Raw genomic sequence first — 23,531 nt, 5'->3', positions numbered from 1 at the left:
TGCAGGATAGTCTTCATGCCAGAGTACACAAACTGAAGTCTGCAGAAACTCATTTAGAGCCATTAGTGTTCAGGCTGAGTGAATTCAAGGTGGCCACTTGCAAAAAATGTTTGGTTTTAGTCTCAGTTTCTCACATGTGAAAGGAGGGATAAGAGAATCCTGTTTACTTCACATCTTGATGAAGTAAATTCTGCGCTGAACACCACAGAAAGAAATAGCTCCGATATAGAGAGACAATTACTTCCCATCATTATAGGAAGCAAACCCATTTGCAGACAAAAGATGAGCCAGGGGAAAATATCCTCATGGCTGTAAGAGGCAGTGAAATGATTAAACCAATTGAACAGTCTGTTTTTTAAAGGTGTTAAAAAAACTTGAAGAGACAAAAGGTATATTGAGGAGCTCTATAATGATATATAGATGAAGAGGTACAGAATTACAGCTAAGACTGAATCTGCTGTCTTGTGCATGACTGAAAATCTTAACTTCATCATAGCACTGATAAGGCTTTAGTGGGTTTTTTTTTTATAACTCTTTCCCAGAGCTATCTTTTTGACATCTCATTTTCTTAATATAACTGGGTGTTACTTTGCCTAGGAAGTGACATAATTTAATATCTGCAATTAGTGATTTAATAATCTGGGATTTAATAGCCCATGATTAGTGATTGAATTCTCAGTTTAGAAAGAAGTATTTTTTTCCAATTAAAGAATGTTTATTTTTTACGATATTAGTAAACAAGCAAGTTCGTAAGCAGCAAACTAGGGCCAGAATAAGATTGTTTTTTGCTCATTAAGGGAAGAATTACGGGAGGGGTGAAGAGGGATTGGCATGTAAGTATCCAGGAGCTGCTTCTCCTTTTGGCTTTGCTGAAGACTGGCAAAAACCAATAAAGGCTTTGTTGCTTAATTCAGTGGGATCCAATAGCATTCATCTATGGTACAATTAATTAACCTATAGTGAACTGGTTTAAGAGGCTTTTTCCCCATGTGTTATTTTCCCTTTAATTATGCCAATTCAACAATATAGGGCTGTGCTTCCACCAGAAAAAAAAACAAAATGGTTTAGGAAAATAAGGATATACTGCTTATAAACAAATCCTATATAAGTATAGGACTATGCAAACTCTTGAACTGGCTGAAGGAAACATTGGATGGAGAGAGAAGAGAAACATCTTTGAGTGACTATGTCACAGAAGATGTGTATTGAGAAACTGCACCACCAGTTTCTCTGTGCAACTTTTCCCCCATGTAAAGAGAACTTGCCTCCACCTCAGAGGTGTCACAGAGTTTAATCAATGTTCATAGAGTACTGTCATAGTTTTATGTGAAGGTGTTATAGAAGTACAAAGTGCTCGGTAAACTAAACAGTTACATCACTCAGTTAAAACTACATGATTACACAGCCTTGATTTTTTAACGTAAGAGAAAAGAACATGAGACAGACTTCCATCAGGAATTAGGCCTTGCCATGATTGCCTCCTAATTTACAAGCAGTTTTCCTTCTTAAAATTCAGAACCTCTTAAAAACCACAATAAATCTCAGAGGAGAATTTATGTATTTATGCATTACACCTGCAGATCGCCCAAGATGGACTTCTCAGTCCAAAAGATTCACAAGCTTTATGATAAAGTCAAGAGAATGTGTGCAAGAGTAATTTACTTTCAGTGTATTCTCTTTTCCTAAGCAAAAATGAAACTCAGAAATGCCCAACATAAATAATAGCAAGAGTGCAGTAGTACAACTTCAAGACCAAACATCCCAAATTCAGCAAATTCCACTTTTAATTAAGCAATTAAGTACATTTAGGGTAGTTTTAATTTCTCTCGTATTGAAAAGTTTTATCAAGCTATGGTTATTCTGCCCCGGAAAGAGAGGTGCTGCTTACTAAGATTTACCCCTAAATTCACTACTTGGGAGACTCAGCCAAGTCAACAGGACCAAGGAATTTCCCAAATCTGACTGCTTGGTGTTGCTCAGTTTGTATCATACTAAATTTTGCAAAGGGATGTCCTAGTTACTGCAGCACATGTCTCCAAAATAGGAGCAGCCAGGGACAGACTTTTGGGATGTTTGCAACGTCTTTTTCAACTAAATTAAGATGAATTTGACTGAAAGGGATGTGTGAACTTGAACAGTGCAGGAGACCAGTAAGAGTAAAAACTGACAGTTCTGTTGCTGCTCAGAAGAGCACACAGATTTCTGCAGCACGTCCCTATCTGGAGCCCAGAAAGTCCTCCTGACACCACAGAAATGGTTTATTTCAAACAACTTCCTAAGACTACAAATACTTGGAAGTGTGGACAATTTTTTTACCTTCTGTATATAAAATCTGTCACAGTCTGTCCTTCTAATAAAGATTAAAAGATACTCTAATTAAAAAAGGATGAAATGTACCAGGATAAAGAAATATGAGACCCATGAGTCACACATGGTGTTTTTCCTTCTGAAGAGATATGAAAAACAAGATTTCTTATGTGAGAGGGAAAAGCTGCAATGAATACCACAGCAAAGGACTAAACAACACGAAATGATCAGTTACCACCATGAAACTACTAACAGAAGTGTGTGGGCATAAGAAACAACTAGAGAAGGTTTACAACAACCGTGTCAAATTAAACTTAAATCCAGGCCATTAAGTAACTACTTTAAAGTAACCACACTCCTTCAAATCAGCAGTCCCTACCAAGCCATTGACCCTTGTGAACTGGTGGGCTCAGTCTCCTGCCTCTCACATGCTCCCCCTCTACTCTGGTCTCAGTTGGTTCAGGCAACATTCACACAGTTAGTGTAGATTAGGACTTCTGCTCTTCCTCTTCCCTGCTGATTTTCCACTCACCTCTCTTCCAGAATTTGCCTATCAACTTATATGCTGAAACAGAATGCTTTTCTCTGTTGAGAAACTATGATTTGGGTTAAATATTGGCAGGGCAATTTCAAATCTTTCACCCATAAATAGTTTTTAAGTAATATCAATTCCTATTGTTTAATTTGTGCTGTTGGGCAGTTTCTCACAGGGAAAAGAATCCTCCTGTTTCTTCTCTTAGGCTAGCATCCCATTTCTAACTGAGGACAGTAATAGGAGTGTTATTCCCATACTGTACTGTCAGTAACAGTAAAGCTACGTCTCAGCAATACTGCTGAATGTACAGTTCACAAATAATATGTGAATAACTCTACTTTTTATTCTATCAGAACCAACAGGTCTTCAAATCAAATCAGAAAGACTTCTTTCTTAGAAAGACCAAGGCATCTTTTTAAATTTTTACAAGCATGAAGTTTTAAAAGTTAAGGTCTGGGGTCTTTCTATAGCTGGAAGGTATTTTGGTTTTGAACTGCATTGTGCTTAAAGACTATTTATGTCAGATAGCACAGGGAGACACTGGCTCTCCAACGACTTGAGGGGAAGATGCTACAAACAAGATGGATTATTACATACTGAATTACCAACACCATTTCCCTTAGCCTTTGAACTTCAGTGATGCCTCCCAGCTATTCCAGGGCAAATACCAAGTTTTACCAGACACACAATGAAGTCAGGGGTTAAACTTGGGAACTACTCCATTCAATTTTTAGAAATTTGACTATTGAGCTAAGAAGTGTGCAAACTCCATGGTGAGCCTCCACCAGAATCTCACGTATAATTTTTCTGTTTGATCAGTAAGCCTGTTAGGACAAACAGTAACCCATTCTCTGACGGTAACTTGCTAAAGCAGAGTATATTTTTATATTATAGTTTGAACATCAAATAATGATGAGTAACAATAATCTGAGAAGCAAAGAACATGTAAGAATTGTAAATTAATTTTTAAAGCATTTCACATTTAGACTTGATTGTCATATGGACATCATCTGGAAGTACACTGGCGATCACAAAATATTCCAGATAGTGTTTTTGAAATTTGCTGAAAACAAAGAAAAAAGTCTAAGAAAAACAAACAGGAGGATTTGCTTACAAAAAGCCACTTTGCCTGGTTGCTGAGACAAGAACTTCCTTCAAAATTATCTGTTTTGCTGTATCATCTTAAGAAGGAGACAGTGAGAGAAACATGCACAGCTGAGGCTGTGTAGGTAATTACCCACACACTACACTAAAGTTACTACAGAGATACTTCATACCAAAGATCCAACAATTCCCCGCTGGAGGCCCATTAGCAAGGCAGAAGCACTCAGCATTTTCACCTAGCCAGCTGCACAAGTTCCCCACACCGGCTGCCTGGCAGAAGCTGGAAGCATTCCTTAACGCAATAAATGAAAGAATGGAGCCATGATGTGTGCATACAATTTGCCCTATTCAAACTTTTGGGGTTTTTTTTGTGACTGAGACAACACTCAGTGTCGGCCCTAGCATAGTAAGAGTTGGTCGATTCATGTGGCATTAAAAACCAAGAAAACACACATGGAATGCAAATTGGTACTAGGGATTCTGTTTTGGAGAGAGGAGAAAGGGTGATGAGAAGAGATTATCTGTAACAGTCCCAACCATGTTTGCTGTCCGATTGGTAATCACTCACCTTGTTTTCATCTGTGAGACATCAGTGTCTTCTTATTGGATAAGGAAAGTGCAAATGCAACATATATGAAAGAAACACCTCTCAGTTACGGAAAAATCCTGTGCTAAGAGACGACCAGGAAAGAATTTACAGGACAATTAAATGGAGATGCATTCCAGAAACAACATCAGAAAAAGTGATACCCCATGAACTTTACTCTGGAGGCTGTCTTTCTTCCTGCAAGAGGCTTTTCCACCACAATTCTTCCTGTGCCATACCCATCACCAAAATCCACCTTCTTGTGTTTCTCTATGAAAAACTATGAACACAGTTTATAGTTTGAACACATTGAACTATGGTACAGGAAACTACTGATATGTCAAGAAGAAAAGGTCAAAAGTATAGGTTGGCTATGGACTGAACATCCATTCAGAATAAAATGCCTAACACAAACCATTTGAACTAAAATCCTTTCCCAGGGCAGTTTCTATTGATGATAAAATAACATGACTTTGTACTTCTCTACAAAGCACTGTGTTGAAGACTCACAATGAAATAAAAACTTAAAAGAACATTTCACATGCGAATAAACTGAAATACAAGAAACTGAGTTTGTCCCAGACACAACCTGGAGGGCAGCTGGAATCTAATGGCTAGGCTGGACAATGCACCAAGAAAGAAGAGCACATGGAAGGAACAGAGTGATTAAAGGGAGAAGAAAAGTAACTCAACCTCTTTATTTATCTCAACCTATTTATTGTCATAACAAGCACTAAGGAGGGATATTTTCCCAACATCTGTGTCAGCTCTCTAACAGTTCAAGGCATTTAGCCACCAGTATCTTCACAGATATTGAAGCAAATCAGTTCAGTACAGTAATCTGTTAATTCTTAAACAGCAACAAAATCAGTAATCCTCTGGTACTGATAATGACAGCAACAAGATACTTGCAGATTTCAATGACTGGCATCCAGGGATTTCCTTCTAGAGCATTCCTGATGTCCACACACTCAAATGCAATTACTGTGTTTTACTACACTGTCATTCCCTGAAAAAAAAAGTTTCATCCATTCTGCTGGCACCACAATCTCTGAAGTTATGCCAAATGAGCAATAAGTGGCCTGAGTCTTATTCAGAAGAGCTTATTCAAATTCTTCTTTTAAGACAGTAAATATATAGGTTATATTCCCAAAACACCTCTCCATATATCTACTTTTAATTTTTTGAACTGTCCTTAACATACATTTTAATACTGCAATTACGAGTATTTTGCTGTAATTCTCAGGACAAACAATTTAAAAACTTCTGTCCAGAGCTAATGTTGACTTTTTGTGATTTATCAAATTATAAGGAGCAAAACCTGCTCAATACTCTTTAAGTCAAGGATGCAGCATTCTCTAGTCTGACCATTTGCAGACCAGCCTATTACGTCAATTAGACCATCCCTGCAACCAGCTGAGGGAAAACTTTGTAAAGCTTTACAGTTTTGATATTCTGAAACACAAAAGACTCATTTTTCTTGCTGTTCTGTTCAAATTATGTTCCCAGCTACTAAGAACAGATCTTACTTCTAATTTTACTATATTTTCTGCAATAAAAAATGTTCAATCGCAATCACTTTCTTCCTCTGAAAGTATTTATATGAAACCACCGTTCTTCTCAGTACCTTTAGTATGATTTAAATCTTTAAGTTTCTTTTAAGGAATTTTTGGAGGCCTAAGTTAGTACAGTCAGCCTATTCTGCAACCTAACTGTTCTTAAAGCCCTGCTCAAAACCCAGATACCAAAAGGAGAACCAGAATTTCATGCCCAGCTTCATCAGTGCCACACTCAGAAGTAAAATCACCTGTTCCTGCATCTACCATTCCTGTTTATATTTATACACTGAATTACCTTTTGTGCCACAAGATCACACTAGAAGATCAAGCTGAATTATTTATTCACTGACTCCTAAATCTTTTGCAGAGTTGCTGCTTTTCAGAATGCCGTCCACTCTGGCCTGTATTTTCAGGTTTTTAAATTAATAACTTTGGCTACTCTAAAAGGTACTTTTAATGGGCCCATCTTAGCAAGTAATATGAACAGCTCTCTGCCCTTGCCTTGCCATACTTTTACAATTGCAATATTCTCATATCACTTGCACATTAGTAATGATTTCACAATTTCTTTCACATCACTGAAAAAAGTACTCAGTATTGCCTATATGTCCCAAATCTCACAGAACTCTTTTAATACTATCACCTTCCTGCCCAGTGATGATTCCCAGAGAACCATCATTCCCAGACTGAAATTTTCAGCAGCCACTTCTTCCAAGCCCATCCTTCAAATGGCTATAAACCATCAGAGTCTAGTAGGTATTAAATAACATCTTGTTTGATTAATAATTGGTTTGGAAGCACATCTGATTCAAATACAAAGGACTTTTTTCTCTAAAAAAACACAGATAGGCTTTCTGAATGTTGCTACTTTTCCAACATGGTTACTTATTATTTTACATCCTCATTATTTGATTCTTGGTTTGCTGCAACACCATCCTCTTACCCCTATCCTTGCCAGATTACTTATCAGACAGCTCTGATGCCCTTAGCCTCTTTTATCAGTCTTCCCTGCTTTATAACTAAGTCATTTACTGTTTCCATAGCGATCCTTCACTTCTTTTTTATTGGGATATTTTTTCCTCTACTTTCAATTGCTATTGATTCCCACTGAATATCACATATTTAATTCAAACTGAAATGATTTTTTTCCATGGCAAAATGTTAGTAAATTCTAAAGGAAGCTTTATTTTCTAGAAAAACCCTTAACAACAATTCTATATTTTGGGGTCTGATGTAACTAAGGCCAGATTTCTAGTGTGTATTAGACCAATAATTTTGCAGAAGTACAGAAACCAAGTGCTAGAATAAGGAATACTATTTTGAGACTGCATTAAATACATGAAGAAGAATGTACTGCGATTGTTAAACAACCACAAGAATGGTTTTCACTCATCATATTAATCAGGTTTTTTATCTCCCTTTTTCAAACAGTATTTTTGTCCTTTCAAATAAAATACTCTAGGCTTTTGTCACAGGTCAAACACTTGACATTTTTTCCAGTGTGTTCTACAAGGCCCAGCTCAGCAGCAGAACTACATTCAATTAGTACCAGCATCACTAGTGGACAGAGCTGTGATTTATTAGGCAAAGGGGAGCAGCAGGGACTAATTGGTCATATGAGGACACAAAATTGTGTGAGAGGAATGCATAAACAATGGAGAGTGCAGGCAAAGGTAGCTTGCTCCTCTGGCATGTCCCAAGACACAAGATAAATGCCATTATTAACAGATCTGAGATACAAGAAATGCGGTATGAATTACACATGTAAATTCTTCCTTCCTCAAAATAGTATCCTGACCACAAACATTCCTGTATGAAATAAACTTTTTATAGCTTGAGAAGATATAATTAAGTAAAACAGAAGGTAAGAAATGCCTTTATGGTAATTTCCTCACAATAAATTAGATTTGTGATTATAACTTTTTACATCACCACAACCACCACATCAGAGACAAAATGCAGATTTTGACATGTTTGAAATTTTGAAAACATCTGTATTTTTTGCAATATGCCCATAAAGGCATATAGGTATGCTTACAGAAGAATTTATGACATTCTAGAAGAATTCAGTATGTATTCAATATGTACATTTCTGTAAGGAGAGTAAGATATTTTTAAAAGTCTTGGGGAGGGCCAAAGGACATTTGCATATATCAGGCAACCACGCTTCAAAAGAGTTGGCTTGGTATCCTCAGTAACAGCTGCAGATATAATGCTAATAATATTGTAAAATAAGGCTTTACATATCAAAATGGCAACTTTTTTTTAACTGCCCTTGATCTCTTATCACACCATATTTAGTAACAGCCACCAGTGTAATCCTTCAATGTGACCTATATATTGAATTAGAAGGTGTTCCTAAGAGCTGTATTTTGGACAAGTCAAAAAATAAAGGAGAAAAAAGTCTACCCAAACCCCTCTAGTCTGGAAAAGACGGGGTCCACAGAAAACTACACTCATAAATGTCAGTTGTAACTGACATGACTGGTTAGATTTTGTCATTAGAATACAGAGGTAACAGTGACTTAAAATTGTCACACACTTAGTGTGGAGCCTGCAGAGTATGTGCACAACTGCTGGTAGTTTCATGAGTTTCACTGAAGCAAGAAATTAATATGTGCTTGCAAGTTGGTGCCCATACTAAAGGATATTTTGATATGAGATTTCAAAACAATAATTCAAATCTATTTTCATTATGCAAATCCATTTGTTTTGTTGAACTGATCTGCCCTCTATCACACCCAAGCACTACTCTGGAAGAATTTCAGTCTGGGAACTCTCTACAGTTTAGATTAAGAAAAAAAAATAAGATTTCTTCTGTCATTTCTGTCCATCAGAAAAGAGTCTCATTACCCAAGATGGCTTGTAATATATTATTATGCCAAATGTATTTTATTAGCATTGATTTATCCATAAAGATAATGGAATTATGGTTATTTAAATATTATCCTTAACCAATTTACTCATCTTCTGAAGAAAAAGTACGGTATATCTGAATACAGATCTGTTGATTTTGAGGTTAGGTATTGAGTTTGAGATGTGATTCTTTTGACTGCTTGTGGTTCTTTTTACTTTTCTTCCTCATAAATAAATCAGAGCAGCCTTACAGTATATTGAATGGAAACTGAGAGACAGTAATCCCAGAGGCAATCAGATCTTAATGGATTTGTAAGTTTTGAGTCTCCATTGGAACTTTCTATCTTGTTATTCCCTGCACCAGAAATCACAATTCTTTATAGTGGGGAAGAGCCAAAACTATTTGCAATAATGGTAAAAACTAGAAAATATTTTGTGAAATCAGGCCTGTGAAAATACAAAAGGTAAATTTTATTTTTATTTCAGACAAATCACAAAAGAGTAATCAAATAGTAAAATTTTATTATCAACATCATGTACTGCCATTTGGACACCTAAGTATGAGAGCAGTAAGTGCAATCGAGATCTTCAAAGGCTTGTGACAGAAATGTGGTATGGGGAGAAAACAAAAATCTCTTTTCAGCCTAAAGGCCACAGAGATAGATGAAGTGTTAGTTGGACATTTGATTCAAATAATTTTAAAACACTAGGAATAATCTAAAATAGCTTTATCCTTTGTTCCTGGTCACAAGGAGGCTTTTTCCAGTTTTTCTAACATGGCTTTTTGTAGGCCTGAAAATTTATGAGACTCTGGATACTGAAGTGGTCAAAACAGACATTTTAGTGCTCAGTAATATTTGAAGAAAATGCAATGTTGAGGGAAGAGTGAACTATTTCTCTACAAAATTTTCTGAAACCATGTAAAAGGAATGGCAGTTGCTTCAAAGATACACATAAATCTCAGAAGCAGGAAATAACATAAAGTACATCGTGCACATTGTTCTGTAATTTGGTCTAAAGATCATCTAAACTCATGCAGTAGAAGTGCTCACTTACATTCACACACACTTCCTCTAAGGCCAACATCAGCTCTACATTTATAAACTAGGTTAACCACAGAAATAGTGAATTTATTTGTACCACTGTACTTGACGCCTGGAAATCAAAGTAAAGCTGTGTTCAGAAAGAAGCACTATGTATTCAAAAACCTTTCTTTACATAAAACCTTGTTTTTATTGGACATCAGTGAGTCAAAAGCAGATGGTTGATCTAATTTTAGTTAGGGACAGATACGACCCACCAGCGGCCAGGGTAATCAAGGGCAATGAAGGTTATGGGCCCCAGGCAACAAATTTATTTTACCTCATATTCAGATTCCAGTGTCACAGTGCTCTTTTTTAATTTTTCTTTCAAAGCTGGATCAACCTGAAAAACAAACAAACATACAGCAAAAATGTTTGCTTTTAAGAATATTTTTTTAAAGAAATCTTAACCTCAAATAAACTGAATATTGGTACATGCAAACCCTCCTCTCCTGTAAAAGAGTTTATGTGCCATTTGTTCCAATACCAGGATGATGAACACAGCACAAGAATCAGGCTGAAAAGAAACAGGTCAACTGCCAAATTATTGAACTCCAAAGGAAAACACATTTTTAACTACAGCTATGCACTTGCATTACTTTAGATACTTAAATCCTTACCTGTTAGGTTTAAAACTGTTAAACTAAACAAAGCTTAAAAAAATAAAATGAGCGCAAGAAAGATAAAACTGGGATTGTGTAAGATATTATACTCCTGGATGTTGAGTTCAGTGAGTAGGTATACAATATATCCTGGTTCAAAGTCTAAGCATGAGCTGAATTTCCAATTTTCTGGTGAACACACAACACTTTCCTAGTTTTGATTCTGTTCTGACAGTGCTGGTGTTTCCTGCCACCTTTCAGAGATGCTTATTGAAAGAACAAATCTAACAACAGACATGTCAATGAACCACAGCAGACAATTTCACATTATAACTTCTGAGCCCGGAAGAAGTGATGTTCATCCCTCCCTTTGCTAAATAACATCTGTCTCCCACAGGTCTAAGAGCAGAAGCTAAGGGGAAAAAAATAATTAGCACTCTTCACGCTTAGAGAAAGCATTTTACCTTCTTCTCAAACAGCCACATACACAGTATTCAGACACAGTCTTTAGGCAACCTAATTAAAATATCAAATAAATCCACCATGAGAGAACAATCTCATTTTTAGAGCTTAAAAACCAAAATAGATGTGTAAGGAAACTGGTAATTCTTGTGTAGTTCTACATCCCTCGTACACTAGTACAACTACAACTAATTCAGTGAAGAAAAGTTCTTACTCCTAATTTGCTGCTTCTTGGTCTGAATGAAAAGGGCTCAGTAACCCTCATCACAACCAACTTCAACCATCTACATGTAGTCTAGAAAACAAAAAGGAGGGCATACACACAACAGAATTTGCCTGGCCGAAGAGAAGATCCACCTTCAGATTCTTCCCTAACAATGAGTTCCTACTAATCAGAGGTACTTAAAACACACATCTACTATGTGTATTGATGAGAATTGCTCTGGAGAATTTCCTTAAGCCATAATGTTCCCCTTGATTACAGACACTGTCTAGTAGTTAGCATGCAGCCTGTGAGACCTCAGTTCCTAAGGACGGATGCTCAGACAGGCAAGTCTAACACCATCTGTGCATGGCCAGAGGTTTGATTTCCCTATCCCATCAGTGATCTGGCCATAGAAATACACACATTTGTAACCTCTAGACTCAGTACACTTGGGACCTAAGCCAAAATATTTAAAATGGTTAATGTTTGTACTGGATACAGCTCCCACCTTCCTGGTAATTAAAAAAAAAAAAAAAAATCGTTAAACAAGATAGTGTCTCTGCACCAGCCCTCTACATCAAATAAAAAATGAAATGCTCCATCTCTGTCTTGGCATTCAAGGCCTCTGTAGAACTGCCCCTCATTAAAGATGGATTGTGTCTCTCCTGTGACCACGACCTCCAACAACAGCCATGCTTCATTAGAACAACGAACCCATCCATCACACACGCAGAAACGCAAAGTCTTTGGGCAGCCAGACAGGCTTTGAAGATTGCTTTCACAGAGAGAAGAGTGATCGTGGACCTCACTGTATTCAGAACGAAATGTAAACACTATTTGTTATGCTTTGTGTTCTCACAATACACATATGGACAAGGGGAAATAAAAGCTCCAGTAAGTAAGGCAGCAACAGTTTTATTTCACCCTACATTTTCCCTTCTTTTAATAATAAGGCAAAGTATCATTGTTGAAACATCATTTTTACTTAATTAACTACAGCCACAATTTAACTTACAAAAACAGTTCAATATACCCATTATCAATTTTTAGTGTGTTTGTTTAATGTCTTGTGTTTGCATGGCCACATCTGCGTAAGGCAAAGGCAAATAATCAGTTAAGCTACTGTTGCTTCTCCTTCTTTCCAACCCTTTCTGTCTTCCGACTTTCTCCTGTCTTCAGTCTCCTCTGCCTGCACAAAGACAGCTAAAACTGAGACACAGCATTCCAGTTTGAGGCTGTAGCTTTAATATTAACAAAAAAAAATGCAGAAATGAAGGAGCCTAGTTGAAATTTCTTTTTAAAAAATACCCTGTAAATGCAAAATGAACAGAGACTGCTGCTTCTTAGGAAGCAGAAATTTTATTCGGCAAATTAACTTATCCAAAAAGACGAGTGAAACCCTGTTTTGAGGGCAAACTACATGCAAATCTTAAGCTCACTCTGCAAAACCCGTTCTTTTGCCCCAAGTTCCACCAAAAAAAAAGTAAAAGAGGAGGAGCAAGTATGTATTTCCTCTTCTCTTTATCTTTTTTGTTCCCTACATACATACTTACTCACACAGAATAATTTAAACATACTTGAGCCTGCACAGTAGTTCAGTCACCTGCACCTTCTAATGCCTTGACTGCAAACCCCCAGCTTTTCAGCTACCAAATGAGATGGATGGGTTACAAATTGTTTTAGGAACCCATAGAGAAGTTGAGAAAAAGCGTATTATAAAGTTTTGTTTCCACTGTGTTTGTACGATGCTGAGCTATCTTTGAAACATCACAAGCACAACCAGAAAAAAGAACAGGAACGATGCTATTTTCATTCTGAAAAGGCAGATAAACATCACTACGAGCCACAATCACAGATCATAACCAGGGAACACTTCAAATGGGGGCAGAGCCAGGAAAGTGCTCATGCCAAAGCAGTAGCTCCGTTGTGTTACACATCTGCCACAAGATCCAAATACAAACATACATTTTGCCTCCATGATGACTGCTATGCCAACACATACTGCCAAATGAGCTAGAAGTATTCAGCTATGCACTGGCAAACAGATCTTCAGCTAAATTATGGATACAAATCTGTATTAGCAAATATGATGATGGCAGCAGACGAAGCCCAAATGCTGTAACAGCTTGACAGTGCCCTCTCCACCATTATTTAGAAGGCAGGAAGGGATAGAAAAGATATTCCTTTACACTAGAGGACTCTTCTGTTCAGCAAAATCTCAGCTGCTCCTTTAAGATCCATTTAAATTCAAACTTTGTCTCTAAATGTAGAATTCAAAGATGTGTGCATGTATAATTACAACATAACTTCACATTAAATTCTTACTGAAAGACTACTGAAATACTTGATGCAAGTATTTAGACAACCTTCATGAGATGCTGTCTGCAAGGCTTTGAAACCAATACTATAAATACAATTTTTACAGGCTTTACTTCTTTTCCTTTTCTGGGGTGGGCTTTTTTTTTTTTGCTTTTTAGCACTTGCAGCAAAAATGAATAAAACATTCTCTGTATTTTGCATTATACAGGCTTATCTCATATTACATCAACTGAAAGGGCAAGGGTAAGTGCAATACAGAAAAATCTCAGAAAAGGTTTAAGAATCCAGGTTTCAAATTAGAATTTTGTCCCATTTTACACTCCCACCATTCCTTCAGATTTACCCTTACTTAACTTCAAAAGATTCCCAAAGAAACAGACTTTAAAAAGATTCCTAACAGCTAAAAGTAATAGAGGTTAAGCACAAAAACATTCTTAGAAATCTTAGTAGGCAGCTACTTGAGGCTGTAAGTAGCTAAAAACCTTTTTAAAATTAGGCTGACGCTTCTCATTTTAAGGCTGACATTTCAGTTTTACAATTAGAACCTGGACAGCATTTCTGGTGTTAAAGATGGTGCACCTTGGGGTGCAGACAAGAGGCATCATTATATAGCAAAGCAGGAATAACTGCTGCTTGCAGCCCCTGACAAACCAGGGACTCCTGCAGTGCCCTGTGAAAAATGTACACTCATCTCAGTAAAGTGGATTTTTTGTTTGTGACACAAGTATTTCTGGTACAGTTATAAACCTATAAGTGCTGCTACTTAAAAAAATCTCCAGATAGCAATTTCGTATTGATACTCATTGACCACAGTTAATTTTGGCTCAGAAACAAGTAATAGAGGTAGAGAGTGACTGAGAAATTTGTGAATGTCACTAACTTCAGCTCCAGGATAAGGAAAGGATAGATCTTCCACAAGGGAGCCCAAAGAATACGATCACTACCCCCTTTTGAAATTCAGAGAACACCATCACTACCCCCTTTAGAGGCATGGAACACCTCTCCACATGGGGACAGGCTAAGAGCACCAGGTTTGTTCATTCTGGAGAAGAGAAGGCTTTGAGGAAACTTGATTGTGGCCTTTCAGTAAGGGGAGCTTACAAGAAAGACAAACTTTTTAGCAAAGTGTGTAGCAACAGGACAAGGGCTGACGGTTTTAAGATAAAAGAGGGTAGATTTAGACCAGGTATAAGAAAGAAGTTTTTTATAATGAGCATGGTGAGACACTGGCCCAGGTTGCCCAGAGACGTGGTGAATGCCCCATCCCTGGGAACATTTAAGGTCAGGCTGGATGGGGCTCTAAGCAATCTTTTCTACTTGAAGATGTCTCTGCTCCTTGCAGAACTGCTGGACTAAAAGACCTTTGAAAGTCTCTTCCAACCCAAATTATTATATGATTCTGTGAAACACAAGAAGACAAAGCAGAATAGCAGTGTTGCTCCTGTTCAGCATACAGAGAGGATCACCAAGTTGACCAACATTCCCATTTCCAGGGTAACATCCCTATTGTCCACAGAACATATATGCCTGGATCTGTAACTCAAATAGCCCATGTTCACAAGCAGTCTTTCTATGCTATAAACATTACCATTTATTTGTCCATGTAGTGTTTGTGGCCACGGGCTTCAGAGCAAACCAAGACTTGAATATATTACATCTTCTAAAATGATGGGTTCAGTAACTACACAAGGAAACTGTCAGAAGACAGCCACATCATGAAAAGAGGATTGTGCTTTTAACAGCCTCCTCTCACATACGTCAGTGCAGTACATTGAATACTTGTGTCCTGGCATGTATTGACCAAATATTTGTATGCCAAAGTTTTACAGAACTTTCCCTCTAGCAAGCATTTCCAGAAAACAGTAGAAGACATTTCTACTCTAAAACTAGTTTGTTATTTTTACTAAAAAATGAGTTTCTGTTCCTACCCTGTCTTCCACAAAATAATATCCCTCTGAAACAGATTTCAGCTTTGGAAATGGGAGAAGACAGTGGCCTGAATTTAATGAACATGAATTAGGATTCAGATTTTTATTTTTCCATCTGCCCCTCCCGGCATAAATAGACGGGACACAATTTTCCTGCAGTATCCACAACACAGAGAGTCCATAAAATGACTGTTCATATGAAATTTTTCAGTTTGTTCTCCCCTCCCATTTTTTAAACTTAAGAGTAAACCAGAATTACCAATTCTAGCTCTCCCACAGCGTATCTTCTTTGAAAGCGTTTATCATATGCCTAACTCCTCTAAATGGAAAAATCAGCAATCTTGAGTGGATCAGTCAACCTTAATCTTCCTTGAGAAGACTCCCATAAATTGCTACAGAAGTCTGTGTCATAAATATTCTAAGTTGTGGTTTATGAGCAGAGTGAGAAGCTGTAGACAGGAGAGGATAAATCCCAGGACTCAGGAAATGCAGTGTAATCTACAGCCAAGCTGAGTGCTGTTCTACTTAAGAAATTAAAAGAACAGAGCTTGTAGAGGTTGTAAGGTACAACAAGGGTTGTACTTATGCCAAGCTCTTTGGCATCCAGTCTCAGGTAACAGAGAAGGGCAAGGCAAAACATACCATTTTTGTGCAACTTCATTCACAACAACCCTTCAACTATATTACCTAAATATTTAATATATTTTTAAAAAACCCCACTTACATAAGGCTACTTTCTTTCATGTGAGGGTGGTGAAGCACTGGAACAGGTTGGGAGAGAAGCTGTGGATGCCCCATCCCTGTAATCGCTTGAAGCCAGGTTGGATGGAGCTTTGAGCAACCTGGTCTAGTGGAAGGCACCCCTGCCCGTGGAAGGGGGCTGAAACTAGGTGATCTTTAAGGTTCCAACCCAAACAACTCCATGACTCTGTGATTCTGCACTGCATAGGATATGATCCAAGGATATCGACTGGATGGGAATACTTACTAACAGTGGGGAGACAGCTAAGACTAGATGTAAACCCTAGCTTTGTGTCCTTTGACTTTTTCCTATGATCTGCATAGAATACAGACAGTTAAACAAAAAAAAAAAACACAACAAAAAAACCCAAACAAAAACAAACAAACATTTCATCCAGCCTCTGACAGAAATCAATGCAGACATTTCCAAAGGAGCAATATAAAATGTTGTTACAGCAGCACTTCCCAGAGTTTCAGTACACAGTGCACCAGTGATCTCTCAAAATCCAAACCTTGTACTTGCTTCCAGATTGATCAAAAAAAGACTGACAGTCCCAAACTCTGGACCAGACCTTTTCATGTGATGTCATGGGAAGTGCAATTAAGGCTAGTGTAATGGCCAAACTATCCCATACTTCAGCAAACATTTAAGCATATCTAGATTTCTCACATATAAGGTCAACAAAACTAACAAAGGTTCTAGAATTTTCAGTTCTGAAAAGAAGCATTCATAGTTTAATTAATTTTAGTATGCTTTCACATCCAGTTTGATTTTAGGTTGCACATTTATTTATATGATTTATACCAAATTAGTAAACCTTGTAAACCTTGGCTCTGAGTATGCTAGCATAAATTTAATTTCACAGTAAAATTCAGTACAAAAAATGTTCCTTTTGGTATAAAAAAAAGGTGTAAATTTGTGATGTCAGTCTTTAGGAAAAAAAACCCACCCTTTTTGCCTCTATATAGAATATATGTAACAGCTAGAAACAATCCAAAATGCAACTTTGGATGCAACTCCAGCAGAGTCAGGTGGTTTTGGTCATATTTTTTGAAGATTTCTTTTTCAACGGTTACATACCTACTATGCAAGTTCAAGCTGGAAAACTAGCGTAAATATAGTTTATAGGGGTTTTTTTTTTCCCCTTATGGCTTCCTTAGTCGTATCCTAACTTTGACCAGAATCAACTTCTTTGTGGTAGCTCCGAAAAACATGAAGGTCACTTAAGTTTCTGCTCAAAGCAAGTAACTTCAAGAGAGAAATCGTGAGTTGGCAGCTAAAGGCAGCATGGAAGCAGCCTGTGTTCATCTCCTCTGAATCTTTTCAGTGCTGTACTATCAGACAGAAGAGGATTGGAGGGGGTGTCCTTGTTAGTTCTGTACATCAGCAGGAATACCTTTGTCCAGGTGCTCGCTGGCTGTTCAGTTAGGCTTAGCTGTAAACTGTTCCTGGCAGCAGCTCACTTGTACCAAAGTGAAACCAAAGGCACCATACAATATCCAAACCACTATTTTTCGCTTGGTGTGTCAGCTCAGAAACACAAAGGAAGTAATTTAAAGGGAAAAGTCTATCCCATAGGAGACTAAACCTTCAATAAAAGCACTGAAGCTTCAATAAAATAACACCAGAAATGATCAAAAATCCCCAGCTCCCAAAAAACTCCAAACAACCAACCTTCTCATATAGGAACAGAGATAGTCTGATCCTTTAAACATAATATAAAAACATAACACAGTTAAAACAATACACAAGCACACTAATACATTAGGAATGCTTTCCCTAATCAGAGTTAAAATCAGAGGGTTTTTTCCTTCTCTAAGTGGGCAAGTTAATGCCTAAGCCCTATCTTGAGCCATGTGAAAATATACTTGCTACCCCCATACAAACAACTCCAATTTCCAGAAATCAACAGCAAGAAAATATACATTGTTTTTTCTCACTGAAAATAATCAAGAATATACAATTAAACCAAATAGTCTGCAGTTTTTAAACTTAAAAATGGTTTGAATTATTATTTAAAATATCATTTTGATTTACAGTACATATGTTTTTTACAGAAATTTATTGAGTAATGAAACAAATTTTGACTTCTTAATGTCTTTTTCAACAGAAACAATTTTTAGAATCCAGTGTGAACTTCTCAAAATTGTTTTCAATGCTCTGAAAACACATTTCTACAAATAAATTACCACCAAATTCTAATAACTGCCATCTTAAAATCTGCATGTGTTGAAGGAATTAACACTTCTTATTCTACAGTTCGCATTGCACTTAAGGGAAAATACTTTGCACACTGACATCTAGTGAGGTTTTATAGTAAGAAGCAAAATCATATTCTAATACTTTGTACTTACAAAAAGCTTTTAATTTCCCAAATCACTTACACTTTAAATTACTAGAATTTGTAACACACTTGTACATCACACACTATTTTCTTTTGAAATATATTTTGCCACTACTTTTAATAAATAATATGTTTACCTGTCAAAGAATCAAACATTCTGATGGGTATATTAGAGAAAGTTACAATGGTAAAATCTGGTGTAATTAAGTTTAAAACATGAATAGCAAAGTATTTTCCCTTTAAGGACTTAATAGCCAACATTAACAAAGTAATTCTGCTAATATCAGTGGGAATTTTGAGTGCAAAATATTTTAATTCATACATTTTAGATATTAAAAAGACAAGTCATCTCTCTCTAAGCAGTATCCAAAAAGCCTGTATTCCTACAGCCTCACTGTAATCAATGAAGAAAGAAAGGTTCCTCTGGGAATACCTAATTAGCCTCCTGCCCGGAATCATCCCAGAGCTCAGGCTTGGTAGGCTGTACAGACAGCACACAGAGTCTTGGAGGGTGCAGAAATGGAGGGACTGTAGGGACAGTGTGTGAACTCCCAGAACTGCCCATCTACTCGCACTGGGACAAGATGCAACCTCAGACACCTTCTACCCTCCTAGAGCTGTGCTCCAGAGAGGCAAGACATGATGCTCAACCAGCTACAACATTCATTTCAGAACTCACTAAGGTTCTAAAGGCCAAGTTCCATTTTTATGTCTCATCAAAAAAAAGGCAGTTAAGCACTGCCTGACATAACATACAGGAGGTTCAGTGCTGACTGTGGGGAAATGCACCATCTATTGAATGACAAGCAAACCAATAAATGCTTTCTGCAGTGACAGATACTTGAAAAGAGACAGATAATGTATTCCCCTCCTTTCATTAGTTGGTTTTACTCTAGATATGAGCTTAGGCTCTGCTTGTTTAGATTGCCATATAGCTGAAGTTTGCAACAGCACCATTTGGCTTCAAATGAGGCTTCAAGCCCCAAAACACAAAGGAGAAGAAGGGGAAGGTCCATTTAGACAGAAATTGCACTTAAAATGGAAACATGCCTGGGCAAAAGGTTTTCAACATTTTCTTTGTAAAAACGGTAGTGATCTAGAAATGCAGAAAATCCTAGGGACTGGGATCTGCTGACATCATGGCTATTGGCTTCTCAAGATGAGTCTGGAAAGCTAGAAGTTCTCTGGTGCTGGCGGGAGGTGTTGGGAAAAACAGCTGGATATTAAATTATGTTTTGGCTAAAAGCTGCCTGAAGCTAAGCTACACACTTGTAATCACTTCAGTTGCAAGGCAAAAATACCAGTAAATAATTTTGGCAATGTGACAGGATTTAAATAAATCAAAAAGAATTCTTGGTAGTATATAAAATGTAAATATCTGAAAGCTATCAACATTTTATGTACTGAAATTAGTTCCACTTGCAATAGCATTGGAATGAGTTTCTTCAGCTAATAACCTTATCTTCATCTGAATCTAATCTTGAAAACAGAACCACTATCAAGTAAAAATGGAAAAATTGCTTCTGTTTAAAACAAAGAACTCTTAATACTTGCACTGTATATTGTATTTCATCACCGAGAGGCTCAATAATGTGAGGTAATATCTTAACTCCAAGTCACCCTACAGTGCCATAAGCTGTCTGTGGTGACAATGAGCACTGAGTCTCGGCAGATCCAGTCACCGGAAACCATTCAAAGGCATACACACAGTGTCAGCCTCAGAATGTGGCAGCAAAAATCTTACTGAATCCCAGAGGTGACTCTGTTTTTGCCTTTTACAGAAAAATGGTGGTTTATATGCTAACCTGAAAGAATGTCTGAAAAAAAGGAAACATCTATCTCTGTCTGGTATCATAGCAAATTCAGTAGACAGCTCTTCACAGACAATGCAGAGAAGTCATCTGAGCTCAAGTAAAATAGATTAGCTTTTGCTGAAATCAATGCAAAAACATGAACCGAACACTAGCAGCTGAACCTCAAAATCACCAAGAATAACATGGATAGAGAGCTCATTTCCATACAATCCTTCTGGACTGAACTGAAATGAGAGAGAAAACATCTGAACATCTGGTACCACCACAATACTGGGCATGAAAAGCTCTTCCTTACCCTTTCATTTTTGTGCCACATGGCAGGACTGAAATTACTACCTTGGACAGTTCTGAACCAGGGTCAAAAAAGGAACAAGTTCAAAATTCCACCTGCAAACAGAAACAAAGTCACTGTAAGGGTACCTGTTTAGCCATCAACAAGGAGCCAATCTGCCTGACTAAATATACAATTCCAAACCCCTCCCACTAAGCAGGCCATGCCTGAAAGCAAGGTCTGCTTTAATTTAGTAATATATGCTTCATGATATAAAGGTAACTGACTGACAAAGACTTCTTTTTTTCTCACCTATAAGCAATCCTAAGTGTATGCCTCTCACATTCTCTACAGCACCAAACAACATTTCAGTGTATTATTTTCTTAATTTTTGGAGGACCTAGGGCCAAGCTCAGTAATGCATTTAAGCCTTCGAAAATCAACTAAATCTACTTATACAAGGAAATTAGGCAGTTTATCATTAGAACTGAGACCCAGGCCAACCTGACCTGCTTAAGGAAAAGAGAAAGAAGAAAACAATAATCACCAACATCAATTCCTTGCCATGCTGTGCTTGTGTAATTAACTTACTGAAACCAATTAAACACAGGAAGATGCAGTTATAAATAAATAAATGCTAAAATGCTAGATGAGAAGACTTGATTATTCTGCCAAGTTCAGTGACAGACACTAAAATAATTCCACATTCCTTGGCTGATGGGTTTAGAAAAGATACCTTTCCCACCCAAAATATTCCACCAGACATCAACTGAAAATATTCTGATTTTGTTCACACTCAAGCAGGATGTTTTAATACAAACTCCTATGGAATCAGATTCTCTAGAATACAGGAATACTTCAGGCACAAACAACAGATTAAATAAGAGTTCCTCTACCTTCAAGGCATCTGCTAATTTGCCAATGAAACTCCAGCAAAGGGGTATCTAGGGTTGGCTTCATCTCACCTAATTTTATTCATCTAAACTTCTGACTTGAAGAATAAAGTCTCTCTTTAGGCTCTTCCTCCAGTCAGCTGTAGATGGCATTCCTTGAGAAAGCAAGTCCCACTTAAAGATAGATAGATAGATATAGATGTATCTATCCAAAAACATAAATTGTCTGCACCTTGCAGTTACGTAGAGGTTTATCTCACCTGTTATTCACTGGTCAAATAAAATATAACCATATTCATACATTAAGGAAGGTAATTGTCTCACTGCAATGGGGTAATAATAAAATCTCAAGTTCAATTTCTCTGTTTTTCAATCCATCACAAGAGGACAACATATTTCTCAAGGATCTGCTTTAAAACTGAATCAAACCTATGTTGGGGCATTTCCTCTCAAACCTACTTTATGGACTACCCAGATATCTATCTCAAACCAGACATTTCATTTAAAACAATGGAAAAATGAACAAGATGAAACCCTGACATAGTGCACAGCACCACAAACATACATTTAGATTTAGCTGAGCAGATACTGAAATTTCACTTCCCTTTCTTTAATAATACACAGAACACATTTAGAGTCTTTTGAGTATTAACAGCAGTAATTTAAATCGACCTCAACATTGGTTTGCACACCAGGAAGCCTAGAGGATGTGTCTCAATCCATCTAAATCCATTTGGAATAAAATAAAGCAGAAAGCCTGCAGAACACACAAGGTAACTGAGTGCATGGGACAATCTAGGGCTGGCAGCAGTAGCATTAAATCCATAAATTGTCATTAGAACACCATGGACTTTGCCAGTCCAGTCCAATCACAATGATTTGGCCTATCCACATTATTCCTTGAAATGGTGAAGTCCGTGATGCTTTGGTCAGACTGAGGATCTTGGGGAACACCAAAGTGTAATAGGATTTCAAACATAGATGCTTATCCACTAAGAACTGTAATAAGTATATCATGCAGTTTTCAGTCAATAGAAAAGTTTGTGGAAGGAAATTGTAAACATGCCTTTTCATCTTGCTAACCTATTTCAGTTAAATTCTTAGTATCTTTGATAGCCTTTCAAATACTGTTTTTTAACACAGAAGCAGATCCTCATAGAAGATAAACAAGTCAGCTTGCAGTAAACCAGCTTCATCTAGTACCTCATAGTATGTGTAGTGATGGGGACAATCTGCTGACATTCCACAAATCTAAATAAAAAGAAAACCATACAATTTGTGTAATTGTAAACACTATAGACATATTCAGAGCTTTAGGTGATTTTAAAATTTTCACCTCATATGAAATATATCATTTAAAGGAAAAATGATGTGACATGTAGAAACGTGGTATTATTCGTAAACCTTACTAACATTCCACAGAACATTGAAATTACATTTTATTCTGTAATGCTTCTTTTTTTTTTTTTCTGAAACAAACAAACTAAAGAAACAATCCAGAGTTCGGCTGGGGCACAGAAATCCTGTCCAGATGGGCTTTATAAAAAAGATGGGTAGGTAAAAGGAAGGTTAAAAATAACCAACAGATAATTTCTACTGCACTACTCCAGGACATGTCCATATGTACAACTCCCACAGACATACCTGAGGCAGTTTACGTAAGGACAGCAATATGAATGTGCCAGCCAGCAACAAGGCATGGCCTTGTCCAGTCACTCGCAGATGTATTCCCTTTTTGGGTGGACACTAAACCTCACTTAAACACTGTGCTGCTGGAGCTGCAACCATCTTGACTCAACAGCATGAAACTTTTTGCAGTACATGTGTGAACAGAGCAATGTTCTGACAGCAACACAAAAGCATTCTAATAGGCAGATACCACCTCTGAGCTATACACTTAAAACAATGAGAAAATGCTGGAC

General features: G+C 37.2%; 1 protein-coding gene across 2 annotated transcripts in view; it reads right to left on the bottom strand.

Moving 5' to 3' along the window:
• The window catches only part of COX16 (cytochrome c oxidase assembly factor COX16), a 45,424-nt gene that overhangs the window by 4,277 nt on the left and 17,616 nt on the right, over positions 1-23,531 (bottom strand). For both annotated transcript variants that reach the window (XM_066188195.1, XM_066188196.1), the window contains exon 3: positions 10,310-10,372. In XM_066188195.1, the coding sequence (XP_066044292.1) occupies positions 10,310-10,372 (63 nt within the window). The remainder of the gene's footprint in view (positions 1-10,309; positions 10,373-23,531) is intronic.

This window comes from Chamaea fasciata, unplaced genomic scaffold (genome assembly GCF_029207755.1).
Source record: "Chamaea fasciata isolate MVZ Bird 193981 ecotype frontalis unplaced genomic scaffold, bChaFas1.0.hap1 SCAF_7, whole genome shotgun sequence".
NCBI lineage: Eukaryota > Metazoa > Chordata > Aves > Passeriformes > Sylviidae > Chamaea > Chamaea fasciata.
Note: the sequence above shows the minus strand (reverse complement) of the source record. Positions and strands in the feature narration are given on the sequence as shown.